A 25,313-nucleotide genomic window follows, 5' to 3' on the forward strand; every position below is an offset into this window, starting at 1 on the left:
GTGTGTGTGTGTGTGTGTGTGTGTGTGTGTGTGTGTGTGTGATATAACGAGCGCATACTTCAGCACAGGTTTTGTAGCCCAGAGCCGCTTCATCGTCATACTTTAACGACTTTATAATAGGCGCGTGTGTGTGGTTATGAGTGTGTGTGACGTGCACACACGTGTGCGTGTAACTGCAAACTTGTGCGCAGCAGTCGCAAACATTTTAATGACTTCTTAAACTCCCACAGCCCATAATGTCTTCCTGATGCCGCTGATTCCTGTGGATCCCACATTGATCCTGAAATAGAGCCTGTTAATAGGAAGAGTATATTTTTCCTGGAACGTGTTTCATCTGTGGGAATCTACACCCGTTTGACTTTATGACCATGAAGTAAACCCACCTTCCACAAACATGCAGAGTTCTGGGTGTATATTTTCATATTTGAGGATGTATTAATTCAATTTTAGTTTATAATGCAGGTGTATATATAAGATATAATAATTGCAGATGGCAGCTGTTATTGGAGAAATGCCGACATTAACACTTCTCTTTTTAGTTATACTGAGAATGGAAAATCTTGTTTGATACCTTAAAGCTTTCAGCAGATTACAAACCAGCACTGTGCCTAACTTACCTCTGTAGCTGTGTGTAAATCTGTTTTTTCCACGTGTGTGTTCTGTACGATTTTCATTGTTCGTCTGAATTCGCCAGCAGGAACTGCAGTACTGATCACATGTTTGTGCAGGTAACAGTCCCGTGAATGAGCGCTTAGAAAATCAGAACAAAGGGTGGTATCAGTTCAGTTCGGTTATTTCTACTAGAATATAGAATAGCCTTTATTGTAAAATATAAAACTAACAACAAAACACGAGAACTGTTGCCTCATGGCGCTGTTTATTGTAAGGTAAGGATCCTACAATCATACAGGGAAAACTCCTACAATCAAGCACTTGGCGAAAGTGGGAAGGAAAAACTTCCTTTTACCAGGAAGAAGCAGTTCCATTGATGAAAAACGCCAAAGATGATGGTGTTCTAAGCTTAACTGAGGCTCAGACTTGACACTTAATAAACGGTTCCAGGAAACCAAATTATTGCTAAAATACTGCCCGGCATAAGTCACAGAGGTAGAGCAGGTTGGTGGTTTGGACGTCTTTACTGCCGTGCTGCTGTAGAGGCCGAAGCCTTTGAGGTGTCAGACAGAGGTGCTGTGCAGATGCTGCGCTCAGCCTGGCTCAGTCCCGTGTGGCTCCTGAGCGGTGCCTCGTCAGACCCCGTCACCTATAACAAACAGTATTTCCAGGAGTGCAGAATGTGTTTCCTGTGCCGCATGACAGAAGGACGACTGTGGGGGAAAAGTCCACAGTGACCTGTGTGAAAATGGCTTGAGTGTTCTCCATGGTGAATTTGGAGAGCGGCGTTCGTATCGAACTGCCTTTAAACCCATTTTCCGATCTCAGAACTTTTCCATTTTAAAAACTTGGTTGTTTTTTGCGATCAAGCTGACATTTGGGAGTTGGACAGCTCGCGGCCCTCGCTGCTCATATATTTCCAATTCCTTGACTGCACCGCGAGAGTGTGAGTGTGCCTGCTGTGGACGGGGCCTCGAATTTTTAACAGCAGAAAATAGGCTCTAAGATGGATTTCCCCCCATAAACATCCGCCTGCCTGTTGGCCAGCTGAAGCCCCCCCCCCAATAGCTCGTCTGTCCGTCTTCATATTTTCCACTGGAAACCTTCGACTGTGCCAGGCAGCCATTCCCATCTTGCTCTCTCTCCCTCTGCAGGTTTCCTGCAACCCCCCCACCCGCCTGCTCTCTGAATGCAACCTTTCTCACTCACCCCACGCTGAGCCTCTCACCTCGCTCTACTTCTCCCCTCTTTGCATTTCCTTACACTCCTCTGCTCCCCCCATCATTCCTCCTTCTCTTCCTCCCTTCACGCTCCCTCTGTCCTCCTTCATCTCACTCTGAGGTTCATTTCGCCCCAAGTCATCATATCGCATCACTGTGCTCCCGCTGCACCTCCTCATCCTCGTCCTCCTCCCAAATATGAGGCTTATCTGTGGAGCTGTCACCAGGTCCGCCGTAACAATGGACTCCTTTCTCTGCGTTCGCCTCTCGCTGCGACAATGAGCTGCTTTCTTTCTGCTGCGAGACTCGACGCCTCCTCGTAATATGTCCATGTTTAGGAGATCTCTCCCTCATTTTCTCTCTCATTATTCTTGCTTGACCTCTCATCTTCTTTCTCTCACTCATTCCTGCTTCCTGTCTTTGTCACTATCTCAGTCTATCTGCCTCACGCTCGCTCCCACTCTTGGACTTCTTTGAAAGAGCTCTGTGATTGCATTTTTCTCGAGGTAACAAAAGTGTGTGTGTGTGTGTGTGTGTGTGTGTGTGTGTGTGTGTGTGTGTGTGTGTGTGTGTCCAGTGTGAAGAGAGTGATGACAGAAGTTAATTATGTGTCACACCACCTGTGATCGTTAACACGTGTTACCTGTGTCCAAATCCAGGGCGTGGCTAATGCAGGCCACACCTTCACAAGCCAGAACCGGGTGGGACGGTCTATAAAAGCGCTGCTCCTGTAGCGTAGCGACTGTGATGCTAGCAGCGAGGGTCCTTTTGGTCAGAGAGGACATGAAAACCTTTATTTACTCTCAGGCAGAGACGCTGCGGCCCGTTTACAACAGCTAATGTAGGTCATAGAACATAAATAATATAACACGGCCAACATTAAAAGTATAATTCTATAAAATATATTCAATTTCATTTCATTTAAAAATGACTTTAATGGAATGAAAACTCAAACACTGGGCTCGAACTAGAAGTGCTTCGTTAAGGAGCCTGCTAGTGTCCACGCCTATGTGCCAGAGGTCAGAGGGGGTGTTTCAAAATAAAGCTCATGCCCTCTGCACGTCAGACACACTGCGAATACTCTGCGATCCGTCTCTGACTTTTTGTCCAGGCTGCGTCTCTGAATGAGGAAGCTGAGCCTGCAGAGCGAGCGAGCCCAGCGACGCGCAGGAAAACGAGGATGATGCTGCTGATATGCGATAACGTCTCCTCGTGTTTCATGGCTGTCGCTCACACAGACTTCAAATACATTTTCTGCCTAGTTTGTTGCAGCTGATAGTCATGGTGGCTTTGTGGCTGACGCATGTGTCAGCCACAAAGTTGGGACTTGTTTCAAAGACGATGAAACAAGTCCCAACTTTGAGATTATCACGTATTTGGCTTTAATTAAGTCTTTTAAGTGGGGGGGTGGGGGGGCATCCACACCTCTGTCTGCATGTCAGTGATTCGGTCTTTGAATCGGCCATAAAGCACCAACGTCATTAAGCATTAAGTCTTTTTGGATGCAAAGGATCTCTCTGTAAAGTCCTCGAGCATTTAACCGAAGCTCTGAAAGGTTCTCATCCTGCTCGCTGCTTCGGTACGTCCGTACATCCCTCGCCTTCACCTTTAATAATGTCCCACAAAGCGGTTTAGCGCCCTCCATTCTCCTCCTGCAGACCAATCCTCCCAAAGTTTCCCGGCTGGTTCAGAGGGGCTTGGGCTGTAACCTCGCCAGAGGTGCGTGCTAAATGGGAGGAAGAAGGGAAGCCAGAGTAGCCCGTGAGAGCGCACGATAACCTTTAGGGCCAAACATCAAACTCCTCTGCGCCGCAGACTTGTGCCAGGAAAAGATGTGAAATATTTTTCTTGACATTTTGAGAGGATTTGATGTATTTTTCATGTTCTTTTAGGGAAGTGGGAAACTCCACGCTCTCTGCTGGGTTCATGTAGGAGTTAAAAAGACGCTGTTGTGTTCTGTTTTAACGTACGCCGAGCCAGGAACGCTGCCTCGGAGAGCAGCTTTGGGGAATGTGCTGTGGAGGGGATGCATTTACCCAATCACAGCTGGAGTCGGGCCTGTGCCGCTGCCGTTTTAGTGTCATTCGGGTCAGGAAGATGGGTTTTTGGGTTTTTTTAGTAAAATAAACATCAGGTTTGACTAGCTTCATCTGCCGTTTGTATCCACACAGCTAACGGGAACAGCTGGCCTGCAGCTTATCATTCAGCACCACCTCTCATTGTCATCTTTTATTTTCTGCTCCACCCTCGTCACGTTCTCCCGACATGTCTTCACCCTGTGGTGGATGCCTGGTAGCAAGCAGCAGGAGCTTTTTATATTTCACCAGGATTTTTCCTGCATATAAAAATGTATATAGGAAGGGAAGTCCTCAGAACTGAGATCCACAATAAACTAAAGTGGAGATGAATTTACTCAAGCGCCTTTTAATTGTGAAATGTCCAAAAATAACAGGAAACTGCCAGAAAAAGCTACACACAAGTCCAATTCACATCTCAGCCGAATCAGTGAATCGCTCCATTTTTATTTGCTAATATCTTAACGCTTGTTCGGATCGTGTGAAGAATGAAAATGTTCTGCAGCCGACCCCAACCTGTAATCACGGCTCTGATCATCACACGAGAGGAAAATGAACTGTTCGCTTTGTGTTTCCTTTCATTCATTTCTTGAATTTGATTCATCAGCAGCTTTACTTTTCAAATTAAAGTCTCTTCAGTGAATTTGGGATCAAACGCACCCCCAAAATGAAGAATAAATCATTTTTAAACTTCACATTCGTGCTTCAGTCTTTTAACTTCTTTTCAAAATTGAAAACTGAAGTCCAAAGGAAGATTTTAATAGACGAACGAGTCCCAATGGATGCTGTCCTACTGACTGATATAAGAATTAAACCAAAGATTATCATTTGATTTTATGCTTAATCCTCAGGGAATAAGTCATATAAATTTTTAACTTTTGTCATTTTTTTTACCTTTATAAGAATTAAGGATTTTGAATAGTTTTTTTTAACCTGCAGTACCTTCACAGCCCACCAGGGAGTTACATCCCTGCAGAATAAGAAATGACATCATAAAAATATAGTAATTACTAAAATTAGGTTTACTGAATATTATTTGTTTGAATGTCTGTATAAAGGGTGATATGTTTATCGGGGTGCAACGGTTCCTTTGTGTTTGTCTGGACCTGGGGCCCAGTTTGGTGTTACTGGGGCTCCCGTACGGTACTAACACAGCACAGCAGTGAGTTTTACCTGATATAGGCCTCGATAAGTGAAATGATCACCCGTGTTTTTTCCTCACACTCATATTTAATTAGCAACTCTTAAGTAAGCGATCATCCTTCTGCTATTCGGACACAAATTAAGCAATTTACCGAACAATTAGAGACGAGTTGGAGGAGATCGCTGCCCGACAGTTCGCCTGTCCTTCGTCGTCTCTTTGTGATTTAATTTGCAGCGCCGTGTCAGAAGGCGTTTGGTTTGAAGTTCGGTCTTTGGAGAACACTTTGTGACAAACTCAATCAGCCGAGGAAGCTGAAGATTTTTGTTTCTTGATTTCCAGCCGTTGACCCGTTCTGATATTTTTGCCGTCTCTGCTGCTCGCCGCGCAGCATCGCAGAAGGCTGCTGGTTTCAAACAGCCTATGTTATGAAGCTCAAGTGTCGGTTATAATGGGCCCTGTCTGCTTTTCTGTAATCTATAATTATGTGGACAGAACTGTATCTATAATTTGTTTTCCTGCAGTAATAATTTTCGAGCTGAATCGTGACATCCAGAAATGAGCTTTTATCTGGCGGCGGGGAAAAGGAGCATCAGATTTTAATCGTGACACTTTGAAATGACAGAAGGAAAAGGAAGGCGGGACTAAAGAGGAGAGCATGGCGATGCAGAAAGAAAGGGAAGTAGAGTGAAGTTGACGGGAAACTGAGGATGAGAAAAGGCAGGCGAGGCAACAAAGAAAAGGCAGGAAGATATAAATAAAATGACTGGAACAACTTATTTCCACTATGTCCCTTTGCTGTTTGCTCTGCTTCTGGAAAAAAGGACGAGATCCAAGAGTTTGCCAGAGAAGGCTTGAGGGCGCTTATCCAGCAGGGGGCGTGAAGGGGGGTATTTAGGAGACTTGTTGTCCACGAGGGGGTAACTGGTAGAAGTCCAGCTGCTGGCATGATTTTTGTTGAGGTGGCCACATGCGCTGCACCTCTCATGGAAAATAGGCTTCTGTGTGTGTGTTCGACTGTTTGCATGGCTGTGTGTGTTTGTGTGTGTTTTCCCCCGGCGACGCCTGTGTGCTGGTTAGAGCATTAATGATGTGTCTAGGGAGCGTTGCCTCTACATAATTTATCAACCAGGATTTATTAGCCGCAGAATTAACTTGTAGGGGCTGGTGGAGGGTCGGGGGCGGGGAGGCGGCGCAGGATGCATTCGCTCTTGTTTTTGAATTTATGTGCACGGATGCATTGTCAGTCCCCTGCGATCCATTTCTCTCCATCAGCCTCCTGCCATGTGGGCGTCCCCAGCCGTGTAATTGGCCGAGTTATTTTAATTTTAGTCGGGTTTAAATTACAATTCTGTTGAGTGTGTCCATATGCGCTGAAGGAGGAAGGCTTAAACTGGATTTATGGTTGACGTAGGGGTTATGTTAATGCAGACGCTGATGACAAACTATGATTTATATTTGAGCATCGACATTTGTGGTTGACTGCTAGCGGCACGAGCACAGAGGGGCCGTTTCAGATTTACACAAAGAAGCTACGTTTACATCGGGTTCGTTGCAAAATTGAAGTAGAGAGGTCCCAAAACTTTCATACCTGTCTTCTGATACTGTTAGACTACTGTCAAAGCTGACCAGAAATCATGTTTGATTAGAGCCTAAACCTGGGGTGTCCAACTCCAGGGCTCGAGGGTCTGCAGGTTTTAGATCTCACCCTGGGTCAACACACTTGAATCAAATCATTAGTTCATTACCAGGCCTCTGGAGAACTTTTAGCCATTTAAATCAGCTGTGTTGGATCAAGGACACATCTAAAATGTTGCCCACCCCTGGCCTAAACCAAACCACATCATAGTACATCTCCAACTCCCCTTCCAACCCAGTTTTTTGGATATTTTGTAGCTACATGCTAAAACCGTTAAGCTAGCTAATATATATAATTATCTGGCTCTTTTTTCCCCCCCTCTTCTGTCTTCCAGATTACAGAGATGGGTAAGGACTCGCTCCCAGAATGGCTGCACTGGGATGCCAGCAGCAGAATCTTGCAAGGTCTACCTTTGGAAGAGGATAAAGGTGTTCACTACATCACCGTGTCCATCTCCAACCACACTAAATCCTCGTCTTCTTCAGAGGTATTTTCCATCGCAGTGCACCCTGAAGATTGCCTGGATTCAGATTCAGCTCAGCTGACGTCTAACCAGGCGTCCACTGAAAATGACGTCCAACAGTTCATGTGTGGGAACGAGGAACCGGTCACAGTGCTGACGGTGATCCTGGATGCTGATTTGACAAAGATGAGCTCAGAGCAGAGGGTAGAGCTCCTGGATAACATGAGGAGCTTCTCTGGTGTTGGGCTTCAGTACATGAAGATGCTTCCTGTGGTCAACAACAGGCTGTTTGACATGTCTGCGTTTATGGCTGGACCTGGGAATGCCAAAAAGGTGAGTGAATAGTCATTTCACTCTACTAGCAGTAACCCTCAAAGCTCTTTTCTGAACTGAGCAGTTTGTGTCAATTTGAAGGGCTTCTTATAGAACAAAATTAGTTACCTTGTGCAGCTACTTATAAATAATTCTAATGGTCACCAATGGGTTGAACTGGTAAACATCTAATCAACATTTATGATGTCTCTCCAGGTGGTGGAGAACGGCGCTCTGTTGTCCTGGAAGCTCGGCTGCTCGCTGGACCAGAGCACAGTCCCAGATATCAACAGCGTCCAGGGTCCTGCAAAGGAAGGCGCAATGTCAGCCAAGCTGGGTTACCCCGTGGTGGGCTGGCACATCGCTAACAAGAAACCTCATGTCCCCAAACGAGTGAGACGACAACTAAACAACACTCCGACGCCTATTCTGGTTGTGCCTCCTCCAACAACTGCAGTGGAGCCACCAGTGCGAATTATCCCAACCCTCTCCTCTCCCTCTATTGCTGCACCGACTGAAAGCTCTGCCCCTCCCGTGAGAGGTCCCGTCCCGCTTCCGGGAAAGCCTACTTTTAGAGTACGTGACCCTATTGCTCACACTCCGACTACGGGACCTTCCCAGCCAACGAAGGTCATGGAGTCCACCAGCAGCATTGCTATCCAGCCGAGCATGACCAGGCCTACCTACGTACAACCCACCGCCACACCAGCCACAGCCTCCACACCCACATCCACCAGAAAACCTACCAGGAAACCAGGAAGGAAGCAGAAGACAACCACACCAGCATTCAGAACGCCAAAGACCCCCACAACAAAGTCTCCTATGACCACCACATCACGCACTGTTCCAGATCCATTCAACGAAAAGCCCGAGTTAAGGAACCCCATCGACCAGGTCAATGCATTGGTCGGCACTTATTTCGAAGTCAAGATCCCATCTGATACATTCTTTGACAAAGAGGATGGAACGACAGATAAGCTGCGATTAACCCTTCGACAAAACCATAATGAAATAGTTCCAGAGGACTCCTGGATCCAGTTCAACACCACCAGCCAACTCCTCTATGGACTGCCTGATGTCCAGCATGTGGGAAAACATGAATACTTCATGCAGGCAGCTGACAAAGGTGACCTCAATGCAATTGATGCTTTTGAGGTACGCGTAAACCGCTGGCCAACCAATGACAAAACCCCCGTTATATTTACGGCACGATTTGAGGGTGAGCCACGGTCTGTAACGAACAACATCCACAGGAAGATCCTCCTGGTTAAAAAGCTGGCATATGTCCTCGGGGACCGCAACAGCAGCACGGTGAGTCTAAGGAACATCACCAAAGGGTCCATTGTGGTGGAGTGGACGAACACCAGCCTGCCTCAGCATCCATGTCCAAAGGAGCAGATCTTAGTCATGAGCAGGACGCTGGCCAATTCTGACGGAAGACCCTCACAGAGCTTCAAGCACATAATGGACCCCGAATTCAAACCACTGGACGTCAAGGTGAAGGGGAGGGCAAGCTGCCGAATGTATTCCTTCATCCCACCAGGAGACATCGATATCCCAGAACCTCCAGCTGTCACTCCAGCTGTGGGATCAAGCAAGGATAGCGCAGATGACGTCTACCTCCACACGGTCATTCCTGCTGTGGTGGTGGCAGCAATATTGCTAATAGCAGGAATTATTGCAATGATCTGCTATAGAAAGAAACGAAAGGGCAAGCTTACCATCGAGGACCAGGCCACCTTCATTAAGAAAGGTGTGCCGATTATCTTTGCAGACGAACTTGATGATTCCAAGCCACCTCCATCCTCCAGTATGCCCTTGATTCTCCAGGAAGAGAAGCCCCCACTTCCACCCCCTGAATACCCCAACATGGCCACGCCAGAAACCACTCCCCTAAATCAGGAGCTGCTGGGGGAGTACACGGCTCTGCAAGATGACGACCCCAACGCGCCTCCCTACCAACCGCCTCCTCCCTTCACCACTCCTATGGAGGGCAAGGGCTCCCGTCCGAAGAACATAACTCCCTACAGATCTCCACCTCCTTATGTGCCGCCCTAAGACTTGATTAACCCTCCCCTGATAGGGCGGAGGGTGAGGATGCCTGAGGAACTCTGACAGTTTCCTTTCTGGTGTTCGTCTGTCTGGACATTTGCAGGGAGTGATGACAAGAGGTGCTATAGTACAAAAAGGCTTCAAGCGACTTTGGTTTGGGATGGGTCGGGGCGCAATGATTTGGGTGGGCTTTACAGTGCACAGGGAGGGACTACTGTTTTCGTGGTAGCCCACCTACTACAGTGGCCTAAGACGAGCAAATTCTCATCACACTGGCTTCGGTTCGACCAGCTGGTCTGAAGCAACAACTGGGAGACGTGCGCTCCCATCCCAGCATTTTCTTTTCTCCCGAGTTTGGATACTGGATTATTTTTCACCTTTTTAGCCCAAGATTCTTTTTTCTTTTTCCTCTGGACTGAAGTGTTTGCCTAACTCTTCTTCTGCCTGGCTTTTAAATAATGCGAGAAGACTGCGTCCTGTCATCAGACCGCTGCAGGCGACAGCTCGCATTTTTAATAAAGGGAGACAGATCCTTCGAATATGAGAAAAGCTATCGCGAGGATCTCAATTCAGCCCTGCAGACGACACAAGACAATAGGAGGCCGAAGTGTGTGCGTGAGTGTGTGTTTGAATGAGCGGGCGTGTTTATTCAGATTCAATACGGTTTGCCTTTTAACACTAGTTGTCTGTTTTTATCCTTATTCACAATGTGTAGTAAAGATGAGAATAACAAGGTAGCCTAAAAAGATTTAGAGAAGAAGAATAATTTTTGTTTCATTGGTTTTGGGTTTCACTGTATATCTGGAAGACGTTATGATAGATTGTTATATTTTTTTGGAGGTCGAAGAAATGTGGAAGAAAGGGACTGCCTCACTAAAATAACCTGCAGGAGCTTTGTATTCCTGTTTGTTTATATCTATGAAACACTAATATCACAATTCAAACATGAACCTTCCTCCCTTCAGTACAGCCGACAGACTCAATCAGATGGAAGCAACAAAGAAATTTAGTTGACAGGTTGACGAGATTTGGAGATCAATTATTAAATGTAGCAACACAACTCTTGCCCTTTTGTACACACCTCCACGTTGTATACTAACAGGAAGAACAACCCTGCAATTTATTTTGGACCAGGGAGAATTATTTTTTTATGTAACGAGGCAGTTCTTCTCTCCACTCGGATGGGGAACGCCACGCGGGACTGTACAGATAATCCCATTCTAGATTTCACGGAGGAGACGACGGAGGCCGAGACGCGGATGCGATTAGTCACCGAAACAATAAGATCACGTTTTAATTTTCTTTTTACAAGAGTTTTTGATACAGCCTCAAATCGATTAATGATTAAAACGAGAAAATGATTCAAGATTAGTCTTCTGTGATTTGTAAAATCTTAGCTTAGAAGTTCAATTATTGGTTCAGTTATGTACTTTGATTTTTTTGTCATGGGTCACATGTTTTAACGTTTTATTTTACTCTGTGTGTGTTTGCATTTAAAGTGTATTTCCCACTATTCAAGAATTGAATGATCCATATTTTATGTATTCACAACTTTTATTTCTTTATGTCCTTCTGTTTGATGATGAGTTCAACTGAAAGTGACCCTTTGCAATAATAATGTACGCTGCGGTCGACCCAGCAACGGGTCGACGCAGGCTCGAGTGACTCGTACGGTCGTGATGTTGTCGGGTGTGCAGATGCCAAGGCTTTTATTTTTTGCTTTTGGAGTGTGCATTGTAATAATAAAACCAAGTGGTACCTTAAACAAAAGCAAAATCACCCCTTTCTTCATTCTGATTTAACTTATTTCTGCCGGGAAAATATTTTCTCCCACTCTGACTGATGTTTATGGATGAGATTTTTGGTCACCGTCACTTTTCTACTGCTCCACTTAGCCTTGAATTGATAAATCAATCCGTCTGAAGTCCACAAGAGGTTTTACCTCCCTAGACAGCTCGCTGCCTGGCAACCATCTACGGTCTTTGGACTCACTGGAACGGTTGTACCACTGTCCTTTTTGTACTAAATTATTCTGCCATTGAATGACTAGTTGGACAATTCCGTTTGAAAGCTCTTCCCATTAAAAAGGCTACGCTGTGAAAATAGTCTCTCAGCTCACTCTGTCTTTCCACACGCTGCATACAGATAATTTGCATTGATTACTTGGAATATTGATTAGATGTAAACAATTTGCCAGCTCTGTTGTCCCTCTGCGATAATTCACGACAGAGTTTAATTTGGAGGTAGGGGAAGCGATGATCGATGTATTCCCGGGACGTCCGTAGATGCTGAAATGGATAAACGGGTCGTACTGATGACAGAGATTAACGGGGGATTGATCTGGGTTTGATTGAGGCAACCCGTGAGGTGGCTCGGTGTGCGCATATATGACAAGACTCTCGACCTTTGAATTAAAATGAGCAGCATGGTCATAAAAAGGGTGAAATTGACGGCTCTTTAGCTGCAGTATCTCTGATGACCAACGAGACGGCGAAGAGGTTTCACGACAGCCCCCGAGGATGGGGGTCAAGGTGAAGACTCAGACCTCACTGGGCAAGCAAAGAAGTGTGAAAGGCTACTGGCTTCAGTTCAAGTAGACCAGCACAGTCTCAGAAACGGGTTAGACTGCATCTTAGCAACATGCTAAACAAGCTTAGCAAGCTGGCCTTTCCATTTGGATATTTCACACAGGTAAAAGTTACACAAAGGGGAAGATCTGGAGCTAAATAACCCTTAGACATTCATCTGAGCGCAACTACAAGGTTAGTGGGCTAAAGTGCCACAAAGGTGCCCCTGGTTTTACCCGCTCACTGATCCCAACCTGCTGCAAAGCATCTTTAAAACTGTGCTCACACCTGTTCTCCTTCTACGCTTTGGAGTTACACCCCTCTGAAGACGTCGGCACAGGTCATACACTGCTCATTAATACTGATTCTGATTGGAGGAGAAACAAGAGTGTGACGTTTACAGTACGTTATAAAATGGAGGTCATTTAAAGAAATACGTTGTGTTCAGGTGCACGGTACTGATCTGTGGTACTGCCGTGACTCCTGCCAGAGGCCCTGAAAAAAGTCACTCTGAATTTAGTCCAGTGTTGTAGCTGTAACGCTAAAGAGAAAAGCAACAATATTCAGATCATTTACTTATGTAATGAACTGTCATATCAGCAGAACTGTGCGGGTTGTGCTTTTAATTTAATCGACTTTCACAAACTCAGCGACACAAACGACTCTCCAGAAGCACCGTCAGTCATCCCGCCGCAACAACACCTGTCTCATTTCCTCATGTCTTAGCACCTCCTACCAGAGCTGAGGTGGCGAGGCAGCAGGTAAAAAGAGAGAGACATCCTCCCCTTCATTTAAAGCGACGTCATTTGTGTCATAAATAGTTTTGTTGCAGCTCAGCTGCAGCTGGATTTATGATAAGTGCAACAGTGCTCAAGTTTTATAATTAGAGATGCTTTTAATTAAATGCACAGCATGGCCGGACGTGACAGATGTCACACAGAAACGGTGAAGGGCAGAAAACCTGAAACGTCTGAGGCACACCCTCGCGATGCTTCTTAGTTTTACGTGTCGAGGAGCTCAGACTGACTTCAGGAGGAAACGCAGACTACGAGCTCCCTATGCTCACAAACACAGGAAGCTAAACCTGTAAACGTGCAAGAAGGGACCATGAACCCATTCAGAAAGCATTTAAAGGCCCATTCCTCAGCTCTGAGATCAGCATGTGCATTACTGTCACTTTCCCTAAACACATCTTGTGATTTTCCCTGGTTTCTGGTTTTAGATTCACGAGCGAAGGGGCTGATTTTCATTTCTTTTACGTGCATAGTTTAGGTTTCTGATCTGAAGGATGTATCTTTTATATCATTTTCAGATTTCATCTACATCACAAAAAGCACACCCTGGTTTGACAAGAAACCGTTAACAGCACGGGGAAAATTTCCCCAGCAGGTAAAACTGGATCGGACAGAATGGAGCAGGGGAAACGCGTTTTTGCTTGAGTCAGCCTTCTGATACATGATTAGTTTTCTCTGGAGTTGTGACAGACTTTATGAGATGTAATTTCAGCTGACTGAATCTCTTTTTGTCAGTAATTGAACGGTCTCATAAAAGGTACAAGATTGTAGCTTTTGACAGTTTTTCAGGGCTTTGTTTGAGGAAACATTATAGCCACAAAGGCTTCACTATCACACTTCTTTTGCAGGGAAGGTTGATTAAAACTCTCGTTGGCCACACAGGCTACAGCTGAATGCAGTAGAGTGCACTGGGTCTCTATTAAAGGTGTGTGTGGGGGGAGTGGGGGTGCATGGAGTCTGATAGGTGGGTGGAAACTGTGCAGCTGAGGATCAGGACTTTAAATTGGAAATAAATTGACAATCAATCCCAGGAAAAGTCATTCAGAAAACAATTCAGCTGGTCTGCTGCAGCCTGGCTATTACCCGTGCGGTCATGAGGACTGTCCACGATGACATGCTCCTTCATTACAGCCTGACCCGCTCAGCAGCGTAAGCATGAAGCGTTTGAGTCCCCAAGGTCATTCGCTGATGTGCAAACCACAAACAGATACTTAACGCAGGCTGAATATACGACTGCAGAGCTGCATTAGTGTGTTAGCGGCTAAATGTGCACACTGGTACCAGTATAGTGTCATCCCGTGCAAACATGAGCAGCCTCAGTCAATGAAGCAATGCTCTGCTTCTTCTCCGGTGAGTCCCTCGTCCTCTGGTTTCACACCAACTCAGACAGCGAACAGCAAACGTGGTCCCTGCTCGTCAACCAGGCCTCCACCTGCTGCAGGTTCTGGTTGGAGTGGACCTCCATCCTCCAGAACAGATGATGTCGAGGACCACCACTTCACTGACGGTCAACCAGCTGTCATGGAAACAAACCAGGAAGATGTGTCAGCAGGGGTTTTCAAAATAAGAGCAAGAAAATATTCATAAATTAGGATGGTCTTTCTCTCAGGTGCATGACAAGTAAATAAATACCAAATTAGTTCTGAATAAATAATAGTGGTGGTGAGTTCTAAGGATCACGCCTTAGAATAAAAAACTGCTAAAAATACGAGAGCAGCACCACTCCATCGTATTTTTAGCAGTTTCTTCTTTTTATTGAGGAAGTTATTTTTTCTTCTATTTGTGAAGTTTATTTTAGAAATGGAAAAGAAAGGATTAACGACTTGAATAATTTAAAACGAAGATAGTAGCACCATGTGAGCTTTAGAGACAGTCTGACCTGCGAAGCATCTTACTGAACAGATAAACATGGACAAGATGCTAACCCCAAAATAACTCAGCATACAGCCATTAATGTGTAAACTGCTGGCAACAAAAGCGAGTACACCCCTGAGTGAAAATGTCCCAACTGTGCCCAAGTGTCAGTAAGTTGTGTGGCCACCATTATTTTCCAACACTGCCTTAAATCTGTTGGGCACAGAGTTCACCAGAGCTTCACAGGGTGCCACTGGAATCCTCTTCCACTCATCATCATCATCACCTTTATTTATAAAGCTCTTTAAAACAACCACAGCTGACAGAAAGTGCTGCACACCTTCCATTTGAGGATGCCCCACAGATGCTCAATAGGGTTTAAGTCTGGAGACATGCGTGGGCAGTCACGTACCTTTACCCTCAGTAGATTTAACAAGGCACTGGTCTTTTTGGAGGCGTGTTTGGGGTTGTTATCATGCTGGAATACTGTCCTGTAGCCCGGTTTGTGAAGGGGATCATGCTCTGTCTGTATGTCACAGTACATGTTGGCATTCATGGTTCCCTAAGTTAATTGTAGCTCCCCAGTGACAGCAGCACTCATGCAGCCCCAAACAATGACATCCCCCCACCATGCTTGACTGTAGGCAAGACACGCTTGTCTTTGTACTCCTCACCTGGTTGCCACCACACACCCCTGACACCATCTGAACCAAATACGTTTATGTTGGTCTCATCAGACCACACCTAATGTATATCCGTAGTGTATTATCTTTAGAAGAAGCTTCCTTCTGGGACGACAGCCATGTGATGCAGTGCTAACCCCCCCTCAACCTCTGCGGCAATGCTGCCGGCACTCATGCATCTGCTTTCAAAAGACAACCTCTGGATATGACGCTGAGCATGTGCACTGAACTTTTTGGGTCGCTCACGGCGAGGTTTGAGTGGAACCTGTACTGTTAAACTGCTGGATGCTGTTGACCACTGTGCTGCAGCTCACTTTCAGGGTGTTGCATCATTCTTCTCAGAGAGTTCAGGCCATGATGTGCCAGGTTACAGAGGATTTGGCTCAGCTATTTGTATTTAATAACCAGGGTAGGGATCTATGTCCCTATCCTGAGCGAGCTGTGGGTAGTGACCGAAAGAACGAGGCAAAAATGAGCTTCCTCCGAAGGGTGGCTGGGCTCTCCCTTAGAGATAGGGTGAGGAGTTTGGCCATCTGGGAGGGGCTCAGAGTAGAGCAGCTGCTGCTCCACATGAAAAGGAGCCAGCTGAGGTGGTTTGATGTCTCCTGGGTGAGGTAGTTCAGGCATGTCCCACCAGGAGGAGACCCCGGGGCAGATCAAGGAGATGCTGGAGAGGTTATATCTCTCGACTGACCTGGGAACACCTTGGTGTTCCCCCAGATAGTTGAGGAGGTGGCTGGGGAGAGGGAGGTCTGGGCTTCTCTCCTTAGGCTGCTTCCCCCGTGACCCAGCCCTGGATAAGTGGAAGAAGATGGATGGGTGGATGTTTGTATTCTGGTTATATTGCAATCAACCAAGGTTTTCAGGTGCATTTGTCATTTTGCAGTAACACCATCGTCCTGCTTGCCTCACTGTCTGTGGAGGAATTTCTGTTTCAGAGCTGGACTCTTAATGTTAGGAAGCAAAGGATTTGCGATTTTTGCTGGTTTATCACAAACAGCCAGCTTGACCCCGTTCAGTCTCAGAGTCATAGGATAAAGTCAGTTTGATGACAGCAGTGGATAAGGAAGTGAGGCACTGCAGTCTCAGAGTTCATCCATCTTTCATGCAGCGAGTGGCATGGTGGCTAGAACTGGTCCTTCATTAAGCAGAGCTCACGTGGAAGAACTGAACATCACTTATTGAAGCAGAGTGTTTGAGTAGTGACCTGCTGATCAGATTCAGATGAAACTACATAGCAGAGAGGAGCGCCAGCATTAACAGGAAGTAAAGCAGAGTCTAGACACCACTGCTGGTGCTGGAGATGAAGTAGGTGGAGAGTTGGGTGAAGATCTCTGGGTAGTCATGATGAGAGAGGACAAGAATGCAGACACGTGTCTCTCGCCTGAATATTCCTTACTGAATGTATTCACAAGCTTCGTCAGAAGATTCTGGTTCAACGAGGCTCTCACACCCTCGTGTTTGTTTGGAAGCTGTGCAGCTGTGTGCTGATCATACAGCAGACATTTAGAGACAGTTTTCCTCATTACTGAGCTGTACCTGTGGCTGTTTGTCTGCCCAGTGATCCAGATCTGTCCATCTCCGTGTGATGTGTGGACAGACGCGCTCGGAGGCGCCGCGCTCGCCTCGTTCCCAGATATTCTAATGGAACACATTCTGCTTTAAACTCCTTTCCATTCACGCGTCTTGTCACGCTGAGTGTTCTTGACCTTGCATCATCCAACAGACGGGTGTGAATAGAACCCCCCCGCCCTCCTTCCTATGCTGCGGCCCCCCACCACCCCTCCATTGCTTTGGTAAATCACATAATGAGCTCCTGTCTGCCGTTTTCTTCTTTCCACCATTTTTTTTTTGCTCTGAAATGCTGCACTGCTGACAAGTTCCTCCCCGTCCTCTTCAAACCCATCATTCTGAGAGTGTGTGTGTGTGTGTGTGTGTGTGTGTGTGTGTGTGTGTGTGTGTGTGTGTGTGTGTGTGTGTGGATGACCCATTTTGAGAATTACACATAACTATAGAAGACGTGATATGTTTTGGTTGACAAGGAAAATGTGTCTTTTCTTTGCACCACTTTTCCACAACACATCAGGAGCATACTCTCAGTTGCCAGTTTGTTTGGCGCTCCTCGCTAAAATGAATGCCGACGTTAGAGAGCCGCTGGCTCCGTGTGGACGCCTCTCTGGAGGCTGCAGTTTGTGCTGCTGCTAAAATATTTCACATCATAAGTGACTGTGTCCTTCTAACTTACAGCCTGAACCATGTTTGCACATTTCTTCTTTGCTCTTTGAACATATTCAAATTAAAATAAAGTTATTATAATAACATAGCTGTTTAGTTTAGCAGCCTTATGTTTTTTTTTACCCCTTTAAACACATTTATAACGTTTTGCTTGTTGAAGCACTTCAGTCTGACCTATGAAGGATGAACCAGTCCTCAGTCTGCACATTACAGACAACTTAGAAAACAACTCATTTTAAATCTGATCTTTAGAGACTTTGTTACGAGCGGACAGCTGCTCCTCCTCCACATCAAAAGGAGGCACGTCAACCTCTGACACCTCCTAAGTGAAGTGTTTCAAGCGTCTCCAATCAGGTACAACAGTCGTTGCCTCAACGTGCTTCATAGTGTAAGGTTAAAATCCTACAACAATGCAGAGGAAACATTTCCTTTGATGGGCTGTCTGAATCTGTTTGGCTTGGGAGGGGGCAAAACCCCTTTGACATCATCATCCCACACAAACAGCAAACGACACACAAACCCCTCCACCACGATAAGGTGGTGACTTACAGAAGACAAGTATAATGATTATATTTTATTATATTTTAATTATTATATTTTAGGTGATGGCAGTGATTGTCCTGGAGATGTCATCTTTAGTTTGTTCAGCCGGACCTTCATCCTCCTCCTCCTCACCATGACCTCTTCAGTTGCGTTGGCCGTGTTTCCCACCATATCGCTGCTGAATAATAAAATGAAAAGTTTAGATTTATAATTTGGCTGAATGTAAGCTGCTCATCCCGCGGCTTTCCTTCACAGCGTAGCGCAGCTGTTTCAGAGTGTGGCTCAACCTCATTTAGCATTAAAACAAAATTGATCTCACATCTCTTGTTTTTACCGCTGCTGGGTAGTGGTCGAGGTGCCAACTAGGGTTGCCAACTCCCTGAAAAATAAATAAGGGACACCTCGTGGACAGGGCTGGGCGACCCGATCGTCTTCACCCTTCCCAGTGTGGTGAATTTTTTAGGTCCTTTTTTTTGTGTGTGAAATTATTTTTTAACCATTTGACTTGAAGTTGATTTAAGCAGATGCATATTCTTTGTGATATGAACACATGTGAAACAAATGATCATTTAGCCATTTATTTTTAGCTCAAAATGACAACATTAACACAGTAAAACAGGTCTCTTTCTTAAACAGAAGCCTGGCATGCTTAACTGTTGAGAATATAAGTAAATCTTTCTTTAAAAGAACTCTGTCCTTTTTTTGGGAAAAGGAATTAAATATAGAGATCAGTGACGAGGTGTTGGACAAAGTTTGGGAGAATGCTAAATCTCTGAGCGTAATAAAGTAAAGGCAATCCAAATTAAAATCCTACACAGAGCTCACATATCACCTTCTCAACGCCATAAATACAATTCAGACCTTTCTCCGCTGTGCCCTAAATGTAAAATAGAGGTGGGCAACCTCACGCACTGTCTATGGTCCTGCCGGAAAACACAACAATTCTGGTTCCTGATAAAGTGTGAACTGGATAAGATCTTCGCCACTGACACTGAATGCAATCCACTGTGTATGCTACTTGGAGTGGCAAACGACAAAATTAGGGGGAAGTTTGGAAAGCAGCACTATGCACTGTTAACATGCAGTGCAAGGAAATGTGTCCTCTTGAACTGGATCACGGACACGGCCCCATCTAAGACTCAATGGCATCGGACGGTATTGGAATATGTGTCACCAGATTTCCTAACATGCAGGCTACATAGTCGGGACAAAAAGTTTCATAAAATATGGGACCCATTTATGGCGTGTGTCGGTTTGGATATTTCTGCTATTTTCTCACGGGCCTTGGTATGATGCAAGCAGGTCACTGCTATTTTACATATATGTACTGTTAATCGTATCTCATAATCAAAATGTCTGGATTTTCCACTTATTTCTTTGTGTTCATGAGCCGGGTTGCCTGTTTGTTTTGTTTTGTCTCTTTTGTTTCGTTCTGCTATGTTGTTGTTTGTTTGTTTGTTTGTTGTTGTTTTGGTTGTTTGTTTGTTTAATCTTGGTGTCAGTGTAAAGTTTAAAACTCAATAAACACACAGTTATACCAAAAAAACTCTGTCCTGCTTAACTTCAAATTATATAAATTAATAGAAAACAATAGAAAGAACAACATTCTTGTAACAGTGCACATTTAGTGCAATTAGAAAAGTGCAAACAGAAAGTCTGTGGAACACCTGTAAACACAATATTTGTGCCTCAAAGGCCTCGACTGTAGCCGGAAGTTGAAGTAAAAAAAGAACAAGCTCAGGAGCTCAAAAGCTCAAAGCCACATTAGGTGGAAACAGACTCGTTTTTCCATTTGTAGATTTTTAGCTCTTGCTGCAGTTAGGCGTTGTTTGTCGTTCAGTACTGCAGAGTAAAACTCTGAGCAAGACATATCATAAGCTAGACTGACAATGAGCTCATTCCTAATTAATTCAGTAGAACATTTGTTCCGCACATCAGTCCACTTATTCTTCATAAGAGAGAAAATCCTCTCCTCAAACCCAGTGGAAGATGGGATGCTGAGTACAAAGGATACAACAGCCTGGATATCGGGGAGGTCACCTGCTGTTCCCTTGGACTGCAGCTTTTCCTTCTCCTAATGTTCTTTGCTGAGGTGCTCCAGAAGGCTGGTTGCAGTGACACTAGGGCTGGGTTTTTATAATCGATTCATCGATTAAAACCGATTCTGGCTTGGATAACGTAAAATCGATTCATTAAAATCCTGAATCGATTTTTTTAATATTAATTTATTTTGCCCAAAATGCCAGAATCTCAGGTGAAACCTCACAAAATTTCAAGAACCACCAAACAGCTAAGACAGTAAATGAGAGCAGTTACAGGGATTCTGCACAAAGACGTAAACACACAGGCGACCCGCGGATCAGAATCAGTGAGATGTCGCCTTTCTCACGGTCGGGGCTGAAAGCCGACAGCTCGCTGATCCTGATCTGTTGGCTGGTCCGAGCTTTGTGTTCACGCCCTTTATGAGCCGATTCTAAAGCTGTTAGTTTGATGTCTCTCCAAACAATATTGACCAAACCAGCAGCAAAAGAAGATCCAAACGCTTCACATAAACATCGTCATGAATTCACTCTGACTTTTACTGTTTTGCTTCCACCGCGATGCACAGCTCTCTCTCTCTCTCTCTCTCTCTCTCTGTACTTCAAGAACAGTTTCCCTTTCTTCATTATTCGCTTGCTTGTTACGCACAAGTCTACTGTTGTTTACAGGCTGTCGGCCGCTGTTTTTTTCCCTTTTACATTCTTCCGAAAAGAAAACCTCATTTCTGCTGTTCAATACTGAACAAATTTAAACTTTTTAAAATTATTCAAAATGCAAAACGTACTTCTCTGCACCTCCGGAAGTCCACTATCAACTCCTTTGTCTTTGCGACGTTGAGGGTGAGATGGTTGTCTTGACACCAGTGGGTCAGGGCGCTGACCTCCTCCCTGTAGGCCGTCTCATCACCGTTGGTGATAAGACCCACCACTGTAGTGTCGTCCGCAAACTTCACAATGATGTTGGAGTTGTTAGTGGCCGTGCAGTCGTAGGTGTAGAGTGAGTACAGGAGAGGGCTCAGTACACACCCCTGTGGAGCACCAGTGTTCAGTGTGACGGGGGATGAGGTGATGCTGCCCAGTCTGACCACTTGGCGTCTGTCAGACAGGAAGCTAAGGATCCAGCTGCAGAGGGAGCTGCTCAGTCCTAGATCCTGCAGTTTCCTGTCCAGCTTCGAGGGAACGATGGTATTGAATGCTGAGCTGTAATCTACAAACAGCATTCTCACATACGTGTCTCTCTTCTCCAGGTGTGACAGGGCAGTGTGTAGTGTCAGGGCTATGGCATCATCAGTGGACCTGTTGTGGCGGTATGCGAACTGTAGAGGGTCCAGTGAGTCGGGTAGTGCAGAGCAGATGAAGTCCCTGACCAGCTTCTCGAAGCATTTGCTTACGATGGGGGTCAGGGCTACAGGTCGCCAGTCGTTCAATGAGGAGATGGTGGAGGATTTGGGTACAGGGACGATGGTGGCCATTTTGAAGCAGGCTGGGACTACAGACAGAGAGAGGGAAAGGTTGAAGATGTGCGTGAACACTCCAGCCAGCTGAGCCGCGCATGACTTGAGGACGCGGCCGGGAATCCCGTCCGGACCAGTAGCTTTGCGTGCGTTCACCTTCCTGAAGCACTTCCGCACATCCTCCTCAGACACAGTGTGCGCACTGACGTCATCCGCGGTGCGCACACTGTCCGGTCTCATGGTGTTCGCTGTGTCGAATCTAGCGTAGAATACGTTTAGATCCTCACACAGAGAGGCCGTGGTCTGCGGTGTGCTGGTTTTCCCTCTAAAGTCTGTGATCGTGTTTAGTCCCTGCCACATACTCCGAGGGTTGTCAAACTGTTGCTCCACCCTGTCCCTGTACTCACGTTACACCTGCGCATAGAGATGAGAAGTTGACCTGAGTCCTAAGTGGCACATGGTAAATAAATGGAAAAAATGTATTATATATGTTTATAACATTGTATAGCATTTAAACAATACAAGTATAGTTTATTTATTATGTATTTATCCATCCTTATACTAAGTATATGAACTGTTTGAATTTGTAAAATAGTGTATAAAAATTGCATGTTTGTGTATATACACTCCAAACAAAGTTAATGATTATGGTTTTATTTATATATGTTATCTATCAATTGTATTTATTTGTTTCTAACCATCAATAATATTAAAACATCATCATCATTTCACTGGCAAATGTTTTCTTCTTACCTGCCAACCAGTTGAAGTCACGTTTTTTACTCACTTTGTCTCTTCTATGATGTTATTTCTGTCTCCAACAACATAGGTTACAATTACATTAGCATGACCAATTATGCAAATTAGGTGATGATGTCATTTTTAGGACAGCCAATAGCGAATTTCATTACTGAGGAGTTGACAACACTGGCTGGCATTAGCTGAGGTTAGTTCATAGACTGCAGACTGTTAGACTTGATGGATAGCATTAACAACCTGCTAGCTGCAAATAATCATGTGCAGCTCTGAAAGCAGTCTATGAACTAACCTCAGCTAACACCAGCTAACAATGTTAGCTCGCTGGTGAGTAACCTTCAGTAATAGTAATAAATCTCACAGCAATAGTACATTCATATCGTTTTAAAAGGCATGACAATATATCAAGTAATCCAAGGTATTCAGAATACGTTACTCACATTGAGTAACTTAACAGAATATGTCCAAAAAGTTGATTCTGTTCATCTGGACGTAGCGTTTTGTGGGAGAAACGTGACTTCTTCAGTCTCAGCTGACTGTAGGTTTCCCCAATCTTATAAAGAGTAGGGAGGTCAGTTCCTTAATCTTAATTATGCAAGGAACTGACCTCCCAGCCCATTGTTCCTTCAGTGGGCTGGTTTCAGTCATTATGCAAATGTACTGTTTATAAAATAGAAACCTGCAGTCAGCTGAGACTGAAGAAATCACCTGGATGAGTGACGAAACGTTTCTCCCACAAAACGCTACGTCCAGATGAACAGAATCAACTTTTTGGAGATTTACTTCCCCGGATGATTGAGAATGCATCAAGACGTTAACAGAATATGTTGCAAACTACATTTTGGGTCACGTAATCTGTAATCTGTAGTGGAATGTCTGGGATGTTTGGAAGGATTCTTTACAAGACAGGGCGTTTAGTTTCATACTTTCACAAATATATCAATTTAAAAAGAAAACAGAACACCCTGCTTTGATACTCGATAGCTGTTCGAAAGACTCAAAAGATATTTCAGACTAAGTCAGATTCAGATATGCTTTCGGACCCAAGGACTCATTTCAGGGATGGGGTGGAGTTCTTCAAACTTGTAGCCTCAGGCTGCTCCTGGTTTAGCCGTGTACCTAATAAACTGACAAAGTATGTGATACAGTCTGTGTAGAAACAGAGATAAGCCTTTTCTCCACACTTGACAAGGTAAAATGTTTGTTTAGTGCTGAAAAAGAACCCGCAGCTACATCCAACCATCCATCCACGATGCTCCCCTCGCTCTCTGTGACTCTGTGGTGGCCATGCATCATATATATCATACAGGAGGTAAAGAAAGTGGATTTAAGATGAAGGAACTCCTCTGCGCCTCTCTCTCTGTCCTCGGTTGTATAAGCTGCTCTTCTTTGAAATCAAATGATTAGACAGCACTATATGCAGCCATAATCCTTAGCATATTGATGGGAAAATAGCGCATACATACAGATAGATATCTCAAGTGTACAATAGAAATGAATAAATCTCATATTGATACCTGTGAAATAGCTCAGGCATATTTCAACATCAATATCTCATCTGATTCATGAGCTGTGTGGAGATTTAAGCTGATGTTGTGGCTCACAACAAAAAACCCTCTGAGATCACATGCTACAATCATCACTACAGACATCAATACGTTTTCATATCCTCTGATATTCACTGAGTAAATGTTATTATTATTAAATCTTCCTCACTGCTTCCTACCTCATTCTTTCAACTGTTTGGCCTTCTTCTCGTGACCAGCTGGTCTTTAGTAGAAATGTTCTTGGTCCTTATTTTCATCCTCTAATGGTACCAAGGTCGTGGTAGCCTTAAGCATCGCTGATGTTTCACCTCTCATCGAACCGGAAAAAGGCCGTGCTTGAGGATTCATAACAGGACGGCCAACGTCATGACAGTAATGTCCAACTTTTACACTCTGTGATACAATCACCAATCAAAGCCCAGTTCCCTAAGAGTTATAAAGTAACTGATTACAATGGGGACGCCGTGACTTTCACAAGGAAAGAGTCACGATTAACATGATGTTAGTTCACTGAACTGAACACCATCAGCAGCAGTACACGAGATCAGACGCTTTAGTATGCTCATTGCTCTCTCCAAGTATCCTGACTGCACTCTGAGAAAGTTAAAGTCAGTGAAAGGCCAATCAACCTCTAACTTCATTGTACAACCACCAGAGTGGAGACCTTAAATACAGAGGTCAACGTTTTCGACTTCAAATCAATACCTGGAGTCCATTAAGCTGAGAGCTCTGACATAGGTGTCCATTTGGATCAACGAGTTTATGAAAAAGTCTAAACTTTCAGTGTCAGAACAATCAGAATCAATCAGCCATCAACATTTCATATCTCCTGCTCCCTGTGTCGGTCTCAGGATGGATCTGCAGGCTGAGAAAATCAATTACGCTACCTTGATTAATGTTAATGTTCATTCATTTAGCATCTACCACTGAAAGATCCAGTATTTCAGACTGATAACTGGTCTAAACTCATTTTACAGAATTAAACATACAGATCCATTTAATCAAGTGCAATAATGAAAATTAAAACTTGAAGGCAGGATTTCACTTGCATAAAGAAGTTTTTGGTGAACCCCTCAAAGAGGAGGAGAATTCATCGTCCAGCAGTACACAATCCTCAGAGACTCTTGAGTACCCCCTTCTCTTCTTTGGCTCTTTGTTAAATCCAGAATTAAATTCAAAATCCTTCTTCTCACATACGAGGTCTTGAATAATCACACCCCGTCTGGTCTTTATGTGACATCACTTAAAGACCGGATTAGTTGGCCTGCTGGCCAGCCCCTGCAGCAGTATATGAATGACTAACCTCGTATTGTGGATGGATTATCTC

General features: G+C 44.7%; 1 protein-coding gene across 2 annotated transcripts in view; it reads left to right on the top strand.

Annotated features, from left to right (window-relative positions):
- The window catches only part of dag1 (dystroglycan 1), a 54,534-nt gene extending 42,917 nt beyond the window's left edge, over positions 1 to 11,617 (top strand). For both annotated transcript variants that reach the window (XM_005928943.3, XM_005928944.3), the window contains exons 3-4: positions 7,022 to 7,483; positions 7,679 to 11,617. In XM_005928943.3, coding sequence (XP_005929005.1) covers positions 7,022 to 7,483; positions 7,679 to 9,520 — 2,304 coding nt within the window. In that variant the 3' untranslated portion in view covers positions 9,521 to 11,617. The remainder of the gene's footprint in view (positions 1 to 7,021; positions 7,484 to 7,678) is intronic.
- Positions 11,618 to 25,313: the final 13,696 nt, after the last annotated feature.

This window comes from Haplochromis burtoni, unplaced genomic scaffold, assembly GCF_018398535.1.
Source record: "Haplochromis burtoni strain Fernald_Lab_line unplaced genomic scaffold, NCSU_Asbu1 Contig_117, whole genome shotgun sequence".
NCBI lineage: Eukaryota > Metazoa > Chordata > Actinopteri > Cichliformes > Cichlidae > Haplochromis > Haplochromis burtoni.